Genomic DNA, 20902 nt, shown 5'->3' on the forward strand with positions numbered 1-20902 from the left:
CTTCAGTTTTAAGCATCTCCAGCTGTTATGTGAAGGTTTATTAGATCACACCTGCTTTTTACTATTCCCTGGAGCTGGAATGCAGCTACAGAGTTGTCTAAAGTGTTTGCTGTAACAACTCCCTGCTCAGCTCTGTTCGCCTCTGGTAGGGTGGAACATTTTTGTTTGGGCACCGTGATATTCTTCAGTGTGAGGAGAATCTCAGCCACAAAGCATGGGAGTTCCTGCTCTGTCATACTTGACCATTACTATTTGCAGTGCTGCTCTCCGCAGTGAGATTTTGGCAGTAGTTTCCCTTCCTCACTGAAAATGAAGCATGTTAGCTACTATTTCATACAATTTAGAAAAAAGTTTTGAACTTCTTTAGTGAATATGAGGGGTTAACTAGGTAAAACTAGCTAACTTATGTGGCAACTATTTTTTTTTAAATATGTAGGGGACAAGGAGAAGGAACTTCCCTTTCCCACCCCAGATTTTTTTGAGGTCTCCATACAGTAAAGTCAACATCTCTAAACACTAACAGAGGATAAGAGTAGCTGACTTTAGTTTCTTTTGTTCCCTCCAAAAACATTAAATTATCCTAGTGTACTTGTTTGTTTTAGTTACTATAATAAGGCTTTCTAGGATATAGATCAGTAACTTGAGTTATTCAAGATACTTGGGATGATCTGGTTTCATAGAACTGGAGCTGAGAGAAATCCAGTAGTATAGTATAGTATAGTATAGTAGTTCATGCTGATCAAGTAAGAACAGACAGAACTGTTCAATCAACTGTTCAGTCAACTACCTCAGCATTTTAAAAGGACAGAAGAAATTTTTGAAAGGGCATATTACTGGAAGTACAAAAACCTCAGGAGAACACCCTTGGATTCTGCTATGGAGCCCTTGGTGCTGCTCCCATAAAACAATGAGAAAGTAGCTGTTTCTAACATAGAGATTTTTGTCTAATAGCAAAAACCAGGAATTCTTTCTGCTCACCTCCCTTCTTACACCCCACAGTCACTTTCTAGTCCCGTGAGAACTGCCTTTTACACATTCTGATCTTAGAAAATAGATCTCCATTAAAGAGACTATGAAATGATTCAGACGACACCAAGCTAAAGCATCAATCTTTATTTATAAAGTAAATTACAAAATAGATAAGGTAAACTTAGTTAATTTTATCATCTGAAGGTGGCTTTCATTGAATACTTAAACACACTGATAACAATTTTTTTTATTTACAATGTCAATCTGAGCAACAGAGCAATTTTTACCTTGATTAGTTTAACCGTTGATAGGAGTGTTTTAAAAGATCAAGATCTCCTTAAGTTGCAACATAAACATTTACTAAATAATTACCTGTCCTGTTAATTAACTATTTAATAGCTTGTGAGTTAACTGCAAGCAGCTGCATTGCTTTTGGGCTTTATGAAGGCCAACAATTTGAATGGACACTTTCAATTATTTAATGACCAGAGATAGTTAATGGAGCAACTTTGATTACAAAAACGCCCACATTTTGCCCTGGTTCTGAACATTCATGAACAGAAGTGGAGGCAACTATGTAGATGTAAACGTGATAGATTGTACAAAAAGAACTTACAATAAGATACTTCTTATTGCTGTTAGGAGAATAGCTACAAGAGGCCTGGAGAAGCAGCCAGCAGTGCAAGACTTCATATAATTCTCTTTTTGGGAAAAGAGAAGGAGACATGCTCAGGATATGACTGACTCCTGTCTGGGCTGGGTGTGTACATCACATAGAATATTTTCACGTAGGGAAATTTACAATGTCTGGTTTGGGCTGAACTCTAAAGCAGCTCATCATAAATGCTCTTGCATAATCATTTAACCAGCTCTCATCCTCCTCCAGATTAAGTTTTCCATCTCCTATCCTCATCTACCTAGGGCAGGATTGCACAAAAAACCAAAAACAAAACCAAAAAGCAACAGTGAAAAAAGCCCCAAAACAAACATCCAACAAAACCCCCACAACATCCACACAACTCTATCAGGTCAAGCTGTTCATTATTTAAAATATTTAGTCTTAAAAAGCTGAACCTCTTTACTGGCTCAAGAAAGTGTGTGCACTCTTGCTATGGCTGGCACAAGGGCAGGAATACTAAATTCAAACAACCCTCTAGCAGTAATTTTTCAATGCTACAGTCCTTAAAACCAAACCACAACAAAAATTCCAAAGTGAATTAGGTGTGTAGCAAATATTTGAGTTAACCTAAAAATACATTTAATAACAGTGTACAATGAGCTGCACACTCAATAAGCATATTTAAAAAACAATGAAATTTGCCTGACATAGTACAGAAGGCAAGAGACAGGAAAAGAACACAAGAGCAAGCAGGAGATTAGCTGAGGATCAAGAGCTATTGAATTGGACTGATGTAGTGTGTAAAATTAAATGAAAAAAAAGCTGAAGTGTAAAATTTCTGCTGCATATAAAAACCCCATGGTAATACCAACTATTGCAACCTTCACATTATATAGTGCAATCTCAGATGTCAACAGTAAGCTAGTATAGCCAAACTAAATAATAGATAAAACAATTTTTCGTCAGGAACTACTAGTGTCAAAACATTATCCCCTACAAACCTTAAATCCATCTTCCACCAGGTAAACATACCATTCAGCTCTATAATGAGTATATCCAGCAGCTACGATAATACCCAATAAACCAAAGCTGGCAACTCCCGTGTAGCTTTAAAAAAACCAAAACCAACAAAACTCAAAAACCACAAAGGTCACATAAAAGACACTAAAAAGCAAGTCCTCACTGGGAATATAATCTATTCACAAGTATTTGCTTCATCACACAGTTTTAAATATTTAAGGTCATCCAATACTTGACTTCCACATCTAATTCCCCTTTAATGCACTTATTAAAATAATCTACTTTTCCTTTTCCTGTTAAACACATTACTTACAGTTTAATCAAGTTTAGACTATTCTGACTGATTTAAGTATTTTGAAGAAGGGAAGAATGGAGGAAAAAATCATCAAAATCCTAACTAGGGGCTTGCTGCCAGCAGTTATTCAAGACCTAGTTGGACTTAAATTATAGATTTAAGTTACACTGAAGTTCAAACATTTAGAAAAAGTAATTTTCAGAATATCTTGAAAGTAAAAATTGCAGTTAGTAGTACAAACACAGTAGGACCTCACTGTTATGAAGCAAGACTGCTTCCTTTTTACTGAACTTACACATTTTTAGATCCAACTGCATAGATAATTAATTACTTTAGACATATTGCTCTGAAAGCAGCTCCATAATCTATTGAATATACTAACTCATTGACATTTAATCTCCTTTTATACTTGGTCATTCAGTACCTAATATGTAACACTTATGAGTGATACAGAAGTCTGGAAAAGCTATTGTTTTATGTCAGATTTCATTAAAAGATAATTCATTAAATTAGTTATAAATTTGAGATGACCAAGTCTTTGCCTCAGAAAATGTCCATCTATTCCTGAATGCTTATATTAATTGAATGATAACTGATTTTAGTTTATATTTTCCATTACAAGGAAAAAACCAACCAAACAAACCAACAAAATCCAGCAATGCATCCTGTCAAAATCCAAAGACAACCTTTTATTTTACTATTGTCCTTAAGTGCTACAAGGAAAAATAAAGTTTTAATTGGGACAACACTAGTCCTTCATCTCTTCTCACATGGAAAGTCTTAGAGGTTTAATAGGCTATGCATAAGAATACAGCTGTGACTTACTGACAGAATACATGGGCTTCATAGTCTTATGTCTGCAAAGTTTATGATCACATGTACAGCTATTAATAATGGCTTCTAAATTAAAATAAAGGGGTACTATCTTAGTTTTTTTTCTTCTAGCTTCAAAATAATTATCTCTTCTATATGTCATAAAACATGGTCAACAAATATAATCATGTAACAATATAAAAAGTGTTCAGGTCAGAAAAGAGAATAGTACAAAGCGCTTTTTTTTATCCCTAGCATCTATGAATGGAATGATTTCAGTTCATTACCAAAAGCCAGAATTCCACTTCTTACTTTAACACTTAAACAAATACAAACACAGTTTCTAATCACTTGGTGTTTCAGTCTCTGCTGGACCTCTGATCAGTCTTCGTATTCCTCTCTTCCCTGCAGGACCTTTTGGTTTAGCAAAACTCTGTTTGTAAGCATGTTGTTTTGGATGTACTTCTTCATAAAGAAAGTCAGCAGTTAACTCATCACCATTATCTATTTCAATCTGGCAGAAAAAAAATCATACTCAAAGTCAAAAACATTTAGAAACTTTGCTGAAACTCAATACTGTATTAAAACCATATGTGCAATAATGTTCAAAGTCAAGCATGAAAAGTTCTCCAACTTGTGCCTAATGCCCTGAGAAATCTTGGATAGTTTTCCTGAAACTCCCCTATACTCTTACACTATTAAGTGTGACTTAATTAGTTTCCTGAAATGTAAGCACAACTAAACAGTACATATGCTAAGGACTTCTTTTGGTCACAAGTTTTGGCACAGTGTACCTGTTAACACTAACTAGGAGAACACATTCTATGTTACTTATTTACTCAATTTAAGTATTTACACATTTGAAGAATCAAAATTGTTCATTATAACATGTTTTAAACACTAATTAAGCAATGTGGATGCATATTGTTATCTCTTGAGAAAGAGGGGGAGGTGTATAAAGAAGCTTATGTTATTAGCTGGCTACTGCCACTCAGCAAGTACTCAAGTGTTTAGCAAGAAAAAGCTAAAATAATGAACAGAATGAAGGGGAGTGTTTTAGTTTTCAAAATCTAGATATATGAAACCAAACAGAAAGAAAATACTGCTCTCAAGCCAAACTCCCCTGTTTTAAATTGCAGGAATTTAGAATTCAGAGAAATGCTATGGCCTTGCTCTGCTGAGCATTCAGCACTTCATGCCCTGCCAACCATAACACTTGAAAGACTTGTCAGCCTCAGTTTTGCTGTTACAAGGACATGCTTCAGAAATTTCAGTCTGCAGGAATTTTCAGGAGTCACATGGTGCTTTAATTTTGTTGCAGAAAGGCAATTTCAGAAAAATAATTACATACAAATACACATAGCAAAAATCTAGTTAATTCGTTGTCATCTTACTAAAAATAGTTAGTATTAATTCTGCTATTTTTAAGGTAAACATAATCTCTACAGAAACTAAGCTTCCACAAAAGTGTTAAAAACATATCCATAGGTAACAAGTGGACCATTTCTGTGGTCTCTGGGAGGTGAGAAGCAACTTTTTGCATTGCAGTAAAATCTATACAGTGTGAAAAGATCAGCTTATTTGCAAATACTTGTTTGCCCCATCAAGGACTCCTAAGATAGCAGTTCTAATTTTCAGAACTGCAGCTTGAAATGATTTTGAAAATCTCTACATAACTATGGCTTAAAGGAATTTAGTGTTTAACAACAGCAATATGCCATGGTCCAAAATACGACACAACTTTCAGTAAGAAATCATGTTAATTCTATAAAGTCCTTCAAAGTACTCTCAAATACTTCCTTGATGCACAAGGATATATTTGTTCAAGATAAAAGGGTAGAAATTATGAAACACAGTAAAATTTCCATTGATCCTCTAGCTCCATCAACAATTATTTCCTGTTCAGGACAAACTAAATTACACTTGTCATTGTTTGGACAAGGTTGTGACAGAGACAATTATAGATTTTAATTAAGAAGGGAAGACAGGGATGGAGAAAATACCCATACACCCCCTGCACTTACCTTTCTAACTATCTGCATCCACAACTGTGTTTCTACAATTTCTAACAGTGGACTTTTGCAACTAGAGTAGAGCATTCGTTCTCGTATACTACAGGTATACCCTGGCATAGAGTAGATGAAAACTGCAGGAAAAGAAAACAATGACACAAATCAGACCATAAATACACTCCATCAAAAGTTGTATCATAAAACCATTTATAGCAAAGAGGCAATGGAAATCAGCTATGCAATCTGAAAGCAAAATGTGTAGCACTGTTCTGGAGCTTTTTTGCTTCAGCAAGTGTTTCATTTCAAACAGGGGATAAGAGAACGGTCAGTATCTGTATGTTTTCACATTTATGGGTGCTCATAATCAAAAGGGATAGCTCACATAAGAGCTCTCATTCGCAAGTTCACAGTTTCACAACCAAATGACTCTGAAATTTATGATCATGCTGACACATGATCTGACTCAAAATTCCTAAGGAATTTGAAACAAGCCAGTGACATTTCATATTGAGAAATTTTCTCATACTTATGGATTCCAAATAGTCTCCTTCATGTGTGTGCTTATACAGGAAAAAGTGGTAACGTGCAGCATCCTTTGGAACTCTTTTTGGCAAGTCCTTAAGTTCAGTATCAAGTGTGTTGGCCAAAATAATAGTTTCATTTTTCATATCAATTTGCTGTAAACAAAGCAAACATGAATATAATTAATACACAAAAAACAAACCAGAGAACATGACAGGATGGAATAAAGTTTGGATTAATCTAATTCAAAATAGTAATTTGTCAGCATACTACATCAACACATATTATTTAATATGTGGGTAATCTATTTTATACTCATTATTAAAAAAATAGTTAAAGTATTTTATACTTGCCAGTTGTACATAATTGAGTTTCTTATTTTTCAGTTTCTCCAGAGCCTGAATAGCATCTTTAGCAATGGGGAATGCTACTCCTTGCAGTGTTTGATGCTTGGTATCTACACCAACATCCGCCTGTACCTGGAACACAAGTCAGCTGAGTTGTTAAAAGAAACCTCTGCAGGCATTTATTTTGTTTCATACAATGACTGACAATGCATTTCATATGGTTACACACAGAGTTAGCAGTAGCTATTACAAGAATAAACCACCCCAAGAAATCATCCCCATATACAAAAGATTTGCATTTTTTAATTTACAGGTCATGTTTGTTTGGTAGCCTGCAAAATTTCTTATCTCTGAAACATGCTCTGTTCTGCTTAGGAGAGCAACAAAGTCATCAGAGGGAAAACTGGTTCAAGTGTCAGTGAAGAAGTTCTAAGTTAAAATCTGTTACAAAGACAACAATAATCCAGGAAAAAAAAATCTTGACTTTCATATGTTGTGTTATATTTTAAACTGAAAATATTCCCTATAAACTTTGTTATAGCTTAAAAAATTTTAGATCAAAACAAAGACATGATTTCTAGGGAGTTGAAATTTTTGAAGGAAGAGAGAAATTAAGAGACAAACTGATATTCTAGAAGGAAAAGTAAAGCTTCTACTCTCCCTCCTGCTTCAACATACTCCCACAAATAGCCTCTACCAAAACCAAAGCAAACAAAATAACAAACAAAATCCTAATTTTTTATTTCCAGACGGTCTACCACAAAGTAAAAAAAAAAAAAAAAATCCAGGACAAGCTGGACAGTTATTCATAATCCAGTTATATTAGTGTCAAATTATTTGAGAGAACAGTTATTTTTAAAGCTGATGTTCAAGAATTTATGTTTATCTTAGTATTCATTCAGTTTCTCTTAAAACGAGCTCTGGCCTCCAGTCTTCTTCAGTCTTAGTTTATTGTCTAAATACTGCTTTTTTAATATAGTTACTTACTTTTAAAGTTTCACAATTACATTTAACATTGGTTATGAAGCTGCAAAAGTCAAAAAAGTGTACCAAATGGAAACTGTGGACCTTTCCTACCCTAGATCTATCAACTAGAAGATGTGCAGCTTTATTAAAAAGAGATGCTATTAAGATATGAAACAAACTGATAAAAAAATTAAAAACAAACACTTGTGGCAACACATACTTGTACTTCACATTTTCAAGAAAAGCTTGTCAGCAACAAGGAAAGAGGAAAAGAAAGCAGGTGGGAGCTTACTTTGCACAAGGATTGATAAATTTATGAACAAGGTTATAGAAAAAATGTTTTGCAAAATCTAAGTCTGCATAAAAGCCTGACTGACAAATGTAAAATAGGCATCACAAAAATAAAACCATCATAAAAATACCATAGTCTAGAATCCATATTAGAATACAGGTAGAAAATAAGTACTCCAAACTTAAAAACAAGCTGTGAAGTGTGGAGATAGACAAGGGAAGAGAGTAACCCAGTGTAACTCCAGATCTAGGAAAATTAACAGAACCACCTAAGTCACTTAAGAATATTTAAATTCACACTGCTAAGATTAGTTAATAATGGCTGCTGAGTGCTGGATAAAATGGCAGATGAAATTTCCTGTGAATAAATGTAAATGTATGCAGGAGGAAAAAAACCCTCTTTTTCTACTTGTATGGTGACTGGGTTGAGCTGGCTACTACCATTCAGGAGCAAGACCATGCATCTCATTCCGACTAAATCTGAAAATAACCCCAAGGCAAAAAAAAAAAATCTGAACACTCCCCATCCACAAATGAAATGTTACAAATTGTTAGAAAAAAGAGTAGAGAACAGACCACGTTATTACGCACTGTAGATATCAGTAACATGCCTGCATCTTGAATACCACATGCAGATCTGGCTTCCCCATCCCTCCATCTCATAAATTACATAGCAGAACTGGAAAAACTGCAGAGAAAAGCAAAAGGATCAGAAGTATGGAGTGCTTTGTTTAGGAGGAAGAACTACCCAGATTAGTAGTTGTCAGCCTGGAAGAGATAACTGATAAGGAATACAACAGAGGTCCATGGATAGAGAATCATGGCACAATTGTGGCTGGAAGGGTCCTCCAAAGGTGATCCAGTCCAACCCCCCCACAGAAAGCAGCAACATCTTCAAACAGATCAGGTAGCTCAGAGCCCCATCCAACCTGGCCTTGAATGTTTCTAGGGATGGGGCATCTACCACCTCTCTCAGCAAACTCTTCCAGTAATTCATCACACCATAAAACAAATTCTTGTTCATAGCTAATCTAACCTACCCTGTTTTAGTTTAAAACCATTCTCCCTTGTTCTATTGCAACAGGCCCCGCTAAAAAATCTGTCCCCTTATTTTTTACAAGCCCCCTTTAAGTGCTGAAAGGCCACTAAGATTTTCCTAAAGCCTTCTCTGCTCCAGTCCTAACAACCCCAACTCTCTCAGCCCTTTCTCACAGGGAATATGTTCCAGCCCTATGATCATTTTTGTGTCCCCCTCCTGGACCCACTCTAACAGGTCCATGTCCTTCCTATGCTGAGTACCCCAGAGCTGGATGCAGAGTTCCAGGGGGATCTCACCAAAGCTGAGCAGAGGGAGAGGATCACCTCTCTTTACATGCTGGCCACACTGCTGTTGATGCAGCCCAGGACATGTTTGGCATTCTGGAATACAGAGGGCTTTATCTAAGGGGAGAAGGAAACTGAGGATTGACTGAATGACTCTTTTTTGCCTTCATCATACTATCTGTAGGGGTATCAGAATAAACCAGAGATTCTACAGAGCAGTCAATGGCTCTTTACAAAGTATTTTGTCAAGCTGTAGAATATGCTGCCACAGGACCTGTGGCCAACAAAACCTTTCTGTGGATTTATAGAAATGACAAGACTAGATGGATGATGGATGAAAATCCCATTAAGAAGAACAATATAGTAAGATGTCATCTGTTGCACAGGAAGCTCCCTACCTGCAAAGGTTGAAGCAACAGAAGAGCATTTAAGGTAATTATGGCCTTCTTGCCCTGCTCCTACATCCTTCCTAAATTTCTGTTGTTCCCTCAAGGACTTGACAACAGACTAGGTGATCCTTTGATCTGGCCCAGTAAAATATTTCTTAGGGTAATTAGGAAAGAATATACATATGGAAAACTTTTTAAAATCAGAAAGCTTTTTGTTTTCTAAGTCTAATGACAGGCTTTGTAACGGTGCAAACAATGAAGAGAAAAATGACATAAGTTAATGTATTGTGAGATGTTTCAAACAAAGCAAAAATGGCAGCAATATATAATTTATGAGTCCCTGAAAAGCAAAGGTATTGCTGCTGAAATTTCAGAACACATGAAGACTTGGTTTGTATGAATCGCCTTCTAAACGCATTGTACACAGTACATACACTAATGCTAGAAGTGATCACCAATCCCAATCCAGAAGTTTTACATTCATTACTGTTTTATTTTTTTAAAGCTGATGAAGTAAAATGCAGTATTTAATGATTTCTGCATTGAATTGTGGAAATCAGACATGAAAACTAACAAAAGACACCACTGGGAAAAAAAGTCAATAAACAATAAAGTTGCAGCAAAAGCACGGTAGACTGAAAAGAAAAGATACACAACTGAATTTAACACAATGGTATCCAGCTGCAGAAATAAATCATACTTCAAACACATGTACCACAGCTCAAACATACAAGTCTAAAGAACAAATAAGTTCAGCACATGACCTATTTTAATATACATCTGACATAAACAGTGTTCAAATGAAGGAAAAATGTGATAAAAAGAATCCTCTGAAACTTTCAGTCACTAGTTATCTGGCAATCATCCATTTTTCTGCTTAAAGGCTCTCTCTTAGGATAGAGATTTTTCTAAAAAGTGTTTTAGCATAAGCGAATCAGTCTTTTAAAGTGATCAGCTTTTTGGTTTGGATTTCTGTTTTATTTTTATTGGAATCCTCTTCCCTTCTTCTCAGTCTTAAAGACATATGCACTGGTACCAGAAACTATGCACCTTTCCTCTAAGAATAAGGCAGCTGAAATTCTCCTGGCAATCACTCACTGCAATAATTGCTATTCTGTGTTTTCTCTACAATTTCTGCCACCATAGGAAATGCAGGCAATCGCATGTGGACAATGACTGAGGTTGGAAAGACATCACCTTGTCCAACAAGACTGTTCAATCAGAGCCACCTAGAGCCAGCTACCCAGTTGTCTGTCCAAACATCTTTTAAATATCTCCAGGATGGAGACCCCATAACCTCCCTGGGCAACCAGTGCCAGCGCCTGGTCACCCTTCACAAAGAAGGACATCCAGTGATACTAAAAGCTGAACTTGCAACAATTAGACTCTGCATTTGCCAGGCCTCTGATTCAGACACTAGGCCTCTCAAACACCGTGAGATCTCTCATGCCACTTCAATTCCAGCCACCATCCCCATGTAGTTTCAACCCATTGAGAAGTACATTTATATGCTCATCCACTCACACTTTCTGAAACTTTCCATTTTCTGTTCTGCCTTTTTTTGCCCTAGAAAGCATTTCCCTACAATACATTTGGAATTCTGCACCATTTCCCACACATTCTTGAAGACATTTTAGGTACCTCGTTAATCTTAATTTGTCGAAGTTCCTCTTCTGCTGCAGTCAAAGGTGCAGGGGAGGATTGTGATATCAAATATTTTTTATATCCATTCAGTGAAACATCATCCTGAAAGCACAATATCAATATTTATCAGGGTTTTTTTAGAATTTTAGAAATTTTTCTTCAATGATTTTCTATGGAACACTGCAAAAATCAGTTGCCTTCCATACAGTTATGTTTCTTTTATTTCAATACTGCAATATTCCATTATGTCTTATTTCAGAAGCCCAGAGGTACCCAGCTTAATACATATGAATTAGCAGGTGGGATAATAGTAGGGTTCCACCACAGTAACAGTGCTTGTTACAACCAAACCATCCTTAGGTTTAACAAAATTAAGACAAAGTAACCCACTGGACACTGATGATCAACATCCTGAGTGAGATCAGCAAATTGAACACCTTGAAGAAGCTGTGATTTTCACACAGATGAACATTAAAGACCAGCAACAATTAAGAAGTTTATAAAGACACTGAAACCAGCATTTTAGAGATATATAAGCTGTAACATAATGAGCCTAGGAAAAGTGAGTTATATCCATGTCATCTTCCATGTGCCCCAGGCCCATTCTGAAATAACAGTAAGACAGATCTAATGCTTCCTCCTCAAAACTGAGATGGAAGCTCAGACTTGTAGGGCTAGACACAAATTCTATATATTACATAGACTGCTAATGGTTTGGTGCAAGTGGCAGTAAAAGACTGGTTGATTGAACAGACAAGAAAAAAATAACAGGATCCCTACCAGTAAACCCCCTTAGCACATCAGTTATCTACTCCCCTAGAATACAGCCTCTCCATATGTTTGATAGAATAATGAAGCCTCCATGACAGGTTAATGATAAATGTAACAAATTATTTACTCAGTGAGCAACAGAATTATTAGTCCACCACAACAGCTCTTTCACAGCTTTTTTCCCTACTACAATATCCTCTATTCTTCCTGACACCTCCAACTCCTTCCATTCTATTAAAGAACTCATGCTCATGCAATGAGATTAGAGATATGCCTATTATTCTTAGGTTATTTAGTTTTCATAACGATTAGAAGCAAGGACTTCTAAGCCTGACGATTAACTTGTTTGAGTGAGCTTAAACACACTCTAACACTGGAATAACACACATAGCTTTGAACTCTTTTTTTCTTTAATCCAAAAAGACCATAAGCAACCCACATTCATCCAATAACATCAGCTACTATATTCAGTATTTAAAGTCAGTGTCCCGACCTTGAAAAGAAAAACATACCTGTACTGTTCCAAATACTTCATCCTTAATATGGCCACCTCCAAACTCTTTCTTAAGTGTTGCTCGGGTTGCTGCATACAACATTTTTTGACGAACCTAGCATATAATAGAACAGTAGCTTTTTGGTTTGGTTCTTTTTTAAAATTTTGCTGCACACAGAGAATCCAGCATGTTGGTGTACCAAGTCCATCACCAAACAATACTTTCTTGAACCAAGTATTTCAAGTGCTGAAACTGCACTATTAAACTAGTAGAGCTCTGAATCATGATACTTACTCATATTATTAAACTCACAAGGTCATGATACTATGTCTTATTATCAAAGTAACTTCAAAACTGAATTGCAGCCTTAGGAGTATGAGCTTTTCTTTAAATAGGAAAAAAAAATCAACATAATGGTTACTAATTTTAAATGGGAAGAAACACAATTGTTTGAATCTTTTGTCACCTTGTCTGTGTACTAATTGATGCAACAGAACTAACTCATTATTACTTTTGATTTGATAGTGACTTCAGATAGTTATGGTTCAACTACAGAGTGGAAAAATTATGTTTGCTCCCTATTAACTTGCTGTCTCACATAGTCACTTACTCCTCTTTCAGCAGTCCCACCTTCCCACTTTATTTCACCATCATGTTATCCTCTCCACAATACTTCACCTTTTCCACATAATCATCTCTATGCACATCAACTTTGATGTCTTATTATTTTCTAACTGCTAGTGAAAGCAGTAGGAATACTGGAAAAGCTTTGCTTTCTGCCTTCCCTTATCCCACATTCCCAGAACTGGTATCCTAGTTTCTCCTAGAAATCCTAATTCTGACCTCGGTCCTCTCCCATGCTCTCAAAGCACTACAAGGAGTGTATTCTGTGGCACACCACATAGCCATGAGTGCCAGCTGGGCAGCCAGTAAGCCAAACAGAATAAACAGCTTGAGCTCACACTGTAATTCTTCTCTATATGAGCACCCATTAAGATTTCTGTCCTATATCTTTCCATAAATTTTCTGAAATCCTGACAGTAAGACAGACAAACAGGGCAAAAAAACTCTATTGTGTCCACCAGTCAGGCTAAAAATACATAGGATCAGCTGTACTCCATCTAGACCTACTGATTTGCTCTTTAATCATCTTAAATAAACATCTTCCTAGCTGTTTTCTTCTCGGAATGTAGGACGAGGTTGGGGAATGCTTCATTCCTCAGATCCTTTTCCTTCATATCTCAGATTCAGATCAAACGGTACTGTTGAAAAATCCTTAACATGAAGCCTCTGATGACTGTTACTTACAGGAGAGTGATCAGGTGACCATGCAATGAAGATCCATTCATATCCTTGAGCATTCTGTGAATCTAATCTGTACAATATGTAACATGGCTGCTTGTCTTCAAGAAGAGGAAGGACAAAGGAATCATAATCCTTTTCCCATGATCCAACTGGCTGTCTAGAGGATCCCACAACAAGCTGCTCTAAAACCAATAACCAAAGCTACAGGTTAGCAACTATACAGTTAATAGCATCTGTCAGAATTAATAATTACAATAAGAAGTTAATTGGACACTTAATTGTTCATAATTATGCCCAGAACAATGGAAGACAAGAACAGGCAGTGTAAAAGTAGGTGAATTCCTACAAAAGCTGTGTATGTTCAAACCCTAACTTACTTTAACCAAAATTCTGATAGTAGAGAAGTAACGAGCTGGCTGTCATCAAGTTCTTTGATCTGAAGCAATACTACTGATTTTAGTTTTTCTACCATAACATACACAGAAGGGAAATAAGAACTGTGTTCTAACACTAAGTTTATTTTTAATTTGGAATACTTAGGTATAAATAAGAGTAAACTTTCCAATTTTAGATTTATAATTATATTGCTCTTGGTATAATGTATTACTGTTTGTATTCATTGTAAGGACTCAATAACCCAGTTATACAGTGAAAAGAGTTTGGAATGAATATGCTTGCACTAATCACTGACTTGTCTATGTAAGTAGATAAACCTCTTTCTAATACAGCTTCACAGCTATGGTCTCTTTAAATGACTGAAGTTGTTTATTATGTATAATTGGTTTAAGTCTGTATAGAATACTTCAATGGTATTTAATTATGTGAACAGCTGTAGCAACAAGATTTTTCTCTTATTTATACATCACATCTCTGTTTCCAAAGGAAATATTAGCATACTGTCTTACAAAACATTTAACAGCCTCCCAAGAGATACTAGCCCACACAAATGGAATAGAAATACCTTGTTTAAATGGGGTCCTGCAGCAGTTTGAAGACCATCATTGTAGCTAGTATACAAATCAACTTTTGGGAGCCTAGGTCTTACAAAACTTCATTGTACAAAAGTACAACAGCACACAAATGCCTCTACAGCAAAACTTCAAGCAAAGCATTCCACTACAGTAACTCACAGAACATGGACAGCTCAGGGCAAGGGTGTCTGGCCCTTCTTTGAATTAGACACAACGTACCTGAACTACCTGAAGTTGTACAGTTAAACCAAGGGTATTCAGAATGTACTTGCCAATTCTGAACTCTAAGTGGATTTATACCCACTTGGATTTAAGATACAGCCAGAGGAACTTCATGCCCAGCAGCAAATCTCTTTTCTTATTAACTCAGATTAGCAAAACACGATTTGAATTTTATCTGTTGGCTATTATCTGTTCCTTAAAGCTCCTGAAGACAGATGAGGAACTGCTCTTCTTCCAGTATACTGGGAGTTTTACAGGTTTCTTTTTGAACTGCAGAAAATACTATCAAAGACTGGATTCTGCTTCTTATGGAGATGAAATGCATATACCTATATGTTTTTGATCTGTATATATGTTTATACACATGAGTACATACACACAAAAATAGGAAATGAAAAAATAGGGAAAGTATTAAATTTGTATCTTATTTCTAGGCTTTACTTCATATTGTAAAGTAGCATATACACAAAAGCATATTGTTTTGCCTTGGTTAATGGGAAAAAAAAACCCAAAACAATGGTTTGTCAGCATTTACTTTGTGCTACTCAGACTATCACAAAGTCCTGCCTGTAATCTTACTACTCCCACAGCCTTAAAGAAACCTATCTTAAAATATCAGAAGACTTCCTAAGAAAAGCAAACACAAGGAAGGTTAACAGTAGGTTATTTACCTACCAATGAAAGTGTATCTGTGTATGTGCGTACATGTAAATTTCTCCAGCTAACAGATTTTTAGTGTACTGTAAATGAATGAAGTCTAAAACAAATGCCTTCAAAGTGGACAACTGACATGCTTGAAAAGATGGACTAAACCAGGAAATATCTTAAACAACCAACCAACATTTCTATTAAAGAAAATAAAAGTAATTATGTAGTCTGTCTTTCAATGTTTGCAGCCTACATCCCCTGCCAAGAAGTTCAAAAATCAAACTCCAGTTCTGATCAAAACTGTCATTTTCTATTTATACATATATGTTGAGATTTAAGAAACAGCTTTAATTTTGAAAATTTAAATAAAGTCACAGATTTATAAAGATATTTTCTATGTTTTACCACCAGATTACCACTTAAACATCTCCTTTGGCAGGACTTTCTACATGCAGCACTTTTATCTGCCTTTTTAACCAGGATACATCAGTATAAAATTTACAGTTCTACATCTAAGGTGACTGGTTGTTATGTAAGAATAGCTCTCTGTCTAGTGAAAGTAAACAGTGTCCAAATGCTACACAGGTGTGGAAATTTCAATTTCCTCTACTCTTTCTTTAGTAAGAGATAAGAATAAGCTTATTTATACTATCTATAGAAAATACAGAGCAGTTCTCAGTAAAATATAAAATTACATTTGGGAGAAAAATTCAAATGCAAAAATACAATAGCATTGTAGTAAAAAAGCTTAGGATCATGAAAATTTAAATTTTACCTTCTGTATATGAAAAACCTTAGTAACATTAAGTTTGGCAGAGTTCTGCTTTTTAAACAACTGTACGTGTAAGTCATTAAAACAACTAGGAAAATAGCTAAAAGAACCAGGAAAAAAATAATAAAATTTGACTAACCATTGTCAATGACTATTTTTAAAAGCCTGTATTGTCCATTTCTGGCTCCAACAAAGATGTCTTTAACACTTCCACTAGCTGAAAAAGAGAAAATAAAAGTAATCAAATTAACACATTTCACTTCCCTAGGACAAAGAATATTCATGAGGGTAAGAACAACAGTGGAAAAAATGTACAACTGGCCCTTTGCTGCAAAGTTGGACAGCAAAACAAACCCAGGAGTGATGCTGCTGCTAGGCTGCACACTGTTCCAACCATCAGCATACCACACAAAGATGAAAGGCAAAATTACAAAACAGCCCTGCTTTCTAGCATACCAAATGATCTTCAACATTGTGAAAACTACAGGTGACATCATCAATCTCATGTTTCAGAGCTAACACAGCAACACAATAAAAATATGACGCATCTCAAATTACAACAGCTTCACCAAGTCTGTAGGCTTAGCACAAACTTTCAGACAGAAACTATACTCCTGCCAGGAAAATGTTAGAGCTTGTCTGGCTGAAGTGATGGTCTTTCCTGAGAGCACCTCTCTGCAGAGTACCAGTGAAAGCTGCCACTCATTGCTCATGTTTCATACCGCCTTATCTCCTTCTATGGTTGACAACATTGTTCAAGCCCCAACCTACTGTAGCATGATAGCTTTATAGTGAATTTACAAAGTAACTAAAATATTTTTACATGTTTGCAAATCACATTGACACTATACCACCATCATGACAGACTCAATTCCATAAGCACACTGAAGAACTGCTCTTGACTCGCATGAAGACCATTCTTATCTCAACTGCCCTGCTAAATAATCCAACTGCAAATCAGTTTAATTATACCAGAGAAAGAGAATTGTAAGGATTTACTGAAAAACATTTATTGCAAGCTGGTCCTTTAAGTAATCCCATAGGACAGAGCATAGCACCAGCAAAACAAACATCACACCAGGAAACAAATAAATGGATTATTTATAGTCAGGTTGAGGCCAAGTGAACAGATGGGATCCAGCAACATTACTGCCCATACTCAAAACATTTTACATTTATGTTCATCCAAGTGGTGCTAGCCCCATCCTGAGAGTCCAAAATGGCATGTTAAAAGGACGTGTTAAACAAACAACTGCAGTGGGTTTCCAGTTCAAGCCCAGTTTCATCCCAGCTGTCATCTTCCCCAGTGCAGACCCCCACAGTAATTTCCTGCCAGCTTTTCTAGTCATCTCTGCTAGTCCTCACCATTCCATTGAGCAACCAAACATTGTGCCGTTTCCTAGACTTTTCGTTGCCCCCCAAAACATTCTTTGTCCTCTTCTTGTCTATTATCCTTTTGTTCCTTATTTTCTCATTACAACATTGCACACGAAAACAAGAACAAAATACAGCAGCCTCTACACCAATTCCAGAACTGTGACATTTTCCTGAAAAAATATTTTGAGGCACTTGTGAAAACAGCTCACTATCAAGTGACCTATGGGTTTTGCTCATCATGAAGGTTGTTAAATTCCCAACAGTGATATTATTTTCTTCTTAAACTTTCTGCATAGCAGAGGGCCACAGAATCAAAATCTCAGCTTATTTCACAACTATTTTGCAGGGAACATTATATTAAAATTATTTAGAAGACTGTAAACCCATTCAATTGTATTTCCCTTCAGTTACTGCATTCTGTAACTTCCTACAGTATTTATCTGCACTGGCTTGTTTAAAACGTCCAGTCCTTTTAGCAACTGCCTGGTACATATCACTGTGCCCATGACTTCATTTCTGTTTCCAGAAAAAAGCAGCCCATGCTGCCAAATCTTGTAATTGTTTAAAAGTGACAGTAGCCTGTTTGTAGCTAAAGCCAGCAATGGCACAAGTAGAGCTATTCCTCTTCCAAATGGCAGAGGCTGATGCTTTGCTGCAAACAGGACTCCTGATTAGTGCCTGCTGAGGCAGGTTCCCGAAGGAAAGCTGCCGAGCTCTCTCTCTACAGCTTTCCTCAGAGGACAAATGATTCTCAGACACGAAGCAGAGCTGCAGAAGAGGATTAGCCACTCTTTTGCTTACCGTAAGCAACAGAGTATTATTCTGCTCCTCCCTGCCTGCATCGCCTGGAGAACAAGGGATTACGATTTACTAACAGGTTTCCCCAGATTGGGAAAAGAAAAAAAAAATCATTCCAGGTGCACCTCTAGCCTGAGAACGGCTGAAGAACTTAAAACAAGAAGCTGCAAAAAGACCAAAGATTGGCATGCAAAGGAAGGAAAAGAAGAGAGGGAAAAGGGTGCAAACCACACGCAGCCAATGGACAAAAAAGGGCATAGAAGAGCAGCTAAGGGCTGCCGTGGCTGGGACAAAAGTCACCTTCAACAATAAATACCGGAGAGCAGGCAAAGTACATGGTGCTAGTCACCGAACACGCAGATTGCAGAAATCCAGACAGTAAAACCCAACCCCTCCATAATCCTGCTATATAATCCCTGTTTAGCAATTCTGTGATTCAGAGGAACCCGTTAATACTGCGAAACAATACGCTGTCTCCTTCTAATTGCTCCTCGCACTGTACAAGGCCTGGAAACACGGAAAAAAAAGGTTCCCACATACTTTCCCCCTTTGTGGCCCCCAGTGATGAGCTTTATAGTGGACTCTCGTACGCCAGGGCTCCTGCTCCTCCCCAGGGCTATCGCACCACGGGAACCAGCAGCGGCCCCCGGCGTATCCCGGGCTGTCCAACCCATCCCAAACTCGGTGCGGCGACCCCGAGCAGGCGACAGCCCGCGGCTGGACGCTGACTCCGCTGCCGCAGGGAAACCTGCACTGGGGGAACTACCTGAGCCCAGGCGGGCCGTGCCTGTCATTCATGGGGCTCTGCAGCGAACATTTTCCTCGGGCGGGTTCCCTGCCTCTCCGGGGCGGACGGGCGCGCTTCGCCGGGCCGATAAACCCTGCATGCTCCGCCTGACTGGGAACGGAGCTGTGGGTTCGAGCCCGAGGAGCCGTGGCCGCCGGGGACGAAACCAGCAGCAGTTCCCCCGCTCGCTCACCCCCTCGCCAGCCCGCGGCGCAAAGAACGGGCTCCTCCGGCAGCAAACAAAGAGCGCAGCAGTGGGAAAAATCCCGCCGGGAACGGCCCGCTAAGCGCCCGCCGCGGCCGCCTGCCCCCGCGCCGCGCCCCGACCCGCGGAGAAAGGCGCTCCGCCCGCTTCCCGCCCGGCTAGCAGGGCCACGGCGGAGACGGGGCCGGCTGTCATGAGGAGCAACGGGCACCGCGGAGCGGAGGCGCGGGGAGCCCCGCGGGTACCTTGGATGCCGGTCTGGTGGGACATGTCGCACCGCACCCGGGCACCGCCGCCGCCGCCTCCCCGCCCGCCGCCCGGCACGGCCCGGCCCGGCCGCGCGCACGTGACGCGCCGCCGCCACTCAGCGGCCGTGAGGGAGCGCGGCGCCTTCCGGGCCCCGCCGGCCGGGCCGAGCTGGGCCGGGGGCTGAGGGCTGAGGGCAGCGGCCGCTCCTGCCCGGGCACCGCCCTGCCCCGGCACGCCCTGCCCCTGCGCCCGCTCCCCCTGCGCCTCCTCTCGGCGCTTCAGACCGGGGACGGGGCGCAGCTTTTCTCCCTGCCGTGCCCTTTGCTCTCCCTCTCCTCTGTTTTCCGCCGCCCCCTTCACCTGCTGTCCCGGAGCCGGCAGCGCGACCCGCCGCGGGCATCGCAGGCGCAAAGCCTGCCGTCAGTCCTGCCTGGCAGGAAGGGCCATGTGCCCCGCGGCACGGGGCTGCTCATTAACCGAAGTACTGAAAAATAACTGAGGTGAATTTAGTTAGTCTGTAGAAGCCCGTGGTGGAGACCTGCCCCTCTCTCGCTTGGGGCAGCACAGAAGGACCCATCAGGTGTGACAGCAGGCTGCATGCATGTAAGTGTAAATTTTGGATTAAACAGTCCCTGACAAAGAGCCCACAAGTCAGGGAACAGAGCCCACAGCCAGGGCTCACTCCGTTCAAGCCCTTGCCCTTGACAAGGCAGTCTTTGTTAATTTTGCAGTATTTGGTACGTGGTGGCACTGTATCAACAGAAACAATGAAGATTTCTTCTCTTTCAGGGCGGACCTGGTGGTTGAGCCACTTGTCTGCTTCAGCAGGGCATGCTTAGGAAGGGTGCATCTGCTTCTCAGGGCCCTATGCATGGCCAAATGGCCTTTATGCCTTTTCAAACTGTGTTGATACAGTTCCCCTCAGCTTTTTCTTTCAAAGTTTACAGTGAAGAAGAGTCCTGCACCATGAATTTAAGCAAGCTCTGAAGGTCGCTTTGCCTTTGCTAGCTCCTTTTCAGGCTTATCTGTCTATGGGTTGAGAAGCATCCTCCTCTTAACAACAAAAAGATGGGAACTATAGCTTCTTTGAAAA

At 38.9% G+C, this 20902-nt stretch overlaps 1 protein-coding gene across 3 annotated transcripts; it reads right to left on the reverse strand.

Moving 5' to 3' along the window:
• Positions 1-1098: 1098 nt before the first annotated feature.
• On the reverse strand, positions 1099-19861 carry TWF1 (twinfilin actin binding protein 1). 3 transcript variants are annotated; one of them, XM_054514886.1, is made up of 9 exons: positions 19806-19861; positions 16533-16610; positions 13784-13962; positions 12494-12589; positions 11204-11312; positions 6604-6725; positions 6255-6405; positions 5741-5862; positions 1099-4230 (listed from the first exon to the last, which is right to left on the reverse strand). In XM_054514886.1, exons 1-9 carry the CDS (start codon positions 19828-19830, stop codon positions 4060-4062), a joined length of 1053 nt encoding a protein of 350 aa, XP_054370861.1. In that variant the 5' UTR covers positions 19831-19861; the 3' UTR covers positions 1099-4059. The 3 variants fall into 3 exon arrangements, with proteins under 3 accessions (XP_054370861.1, XP_054370860.1, XP_054370862.1); XM_054514885.1 differs by lacking the exon at positions 19806-19861 and adding an exon at positions 19335-19377; XM_054514887.1 differs by lacking the exon at positions 19806-19861 and having other exon boundaries at positions 13784-13957; positions 16533-16540.
• Positions 19862-20902: the final 1041 nt, after the last annotated feature.

The sequence above is a fragment of the Molothrus ater genome, chromosome 5, assembly GCF_012460135.2.
Source record: "Molothrus ater isolate BHLD 08-10-18 breed brown headed cowbird chromosome 5, BPBGC_Mater_1.1, whole genome shotgun sequence".
Lineage (NCBI taxonomy): Eukaryota > Metazoa > Chordata > Aves > Passeriformes > Icteridae > Molothrus > Molothrus ater.

Bases quoted from the DNA above. Each gene is read 5' to 3' on its own strand.
- TWF1 (XM_054514885.1), bottom strand. From the start codon at position 19,362: ATGACAGGCACGGCCCGCCTGGGCTCAG. The intron at 16,611-19,334 runs GTAGTTCCCCCA...TCTCTTTTTCAG, and splicing joins CACGGCCCGCCTGGGCTCAG to CTAGTGGAAGTGTTAAAGAC. The intron at 5,863-6,254 runs GTATGAGAAAAT...CTTTTCCTGCAG, and splicing joins AGACTATTTGGAATCCATAA to TTTTCATCTACTCTATGCCA.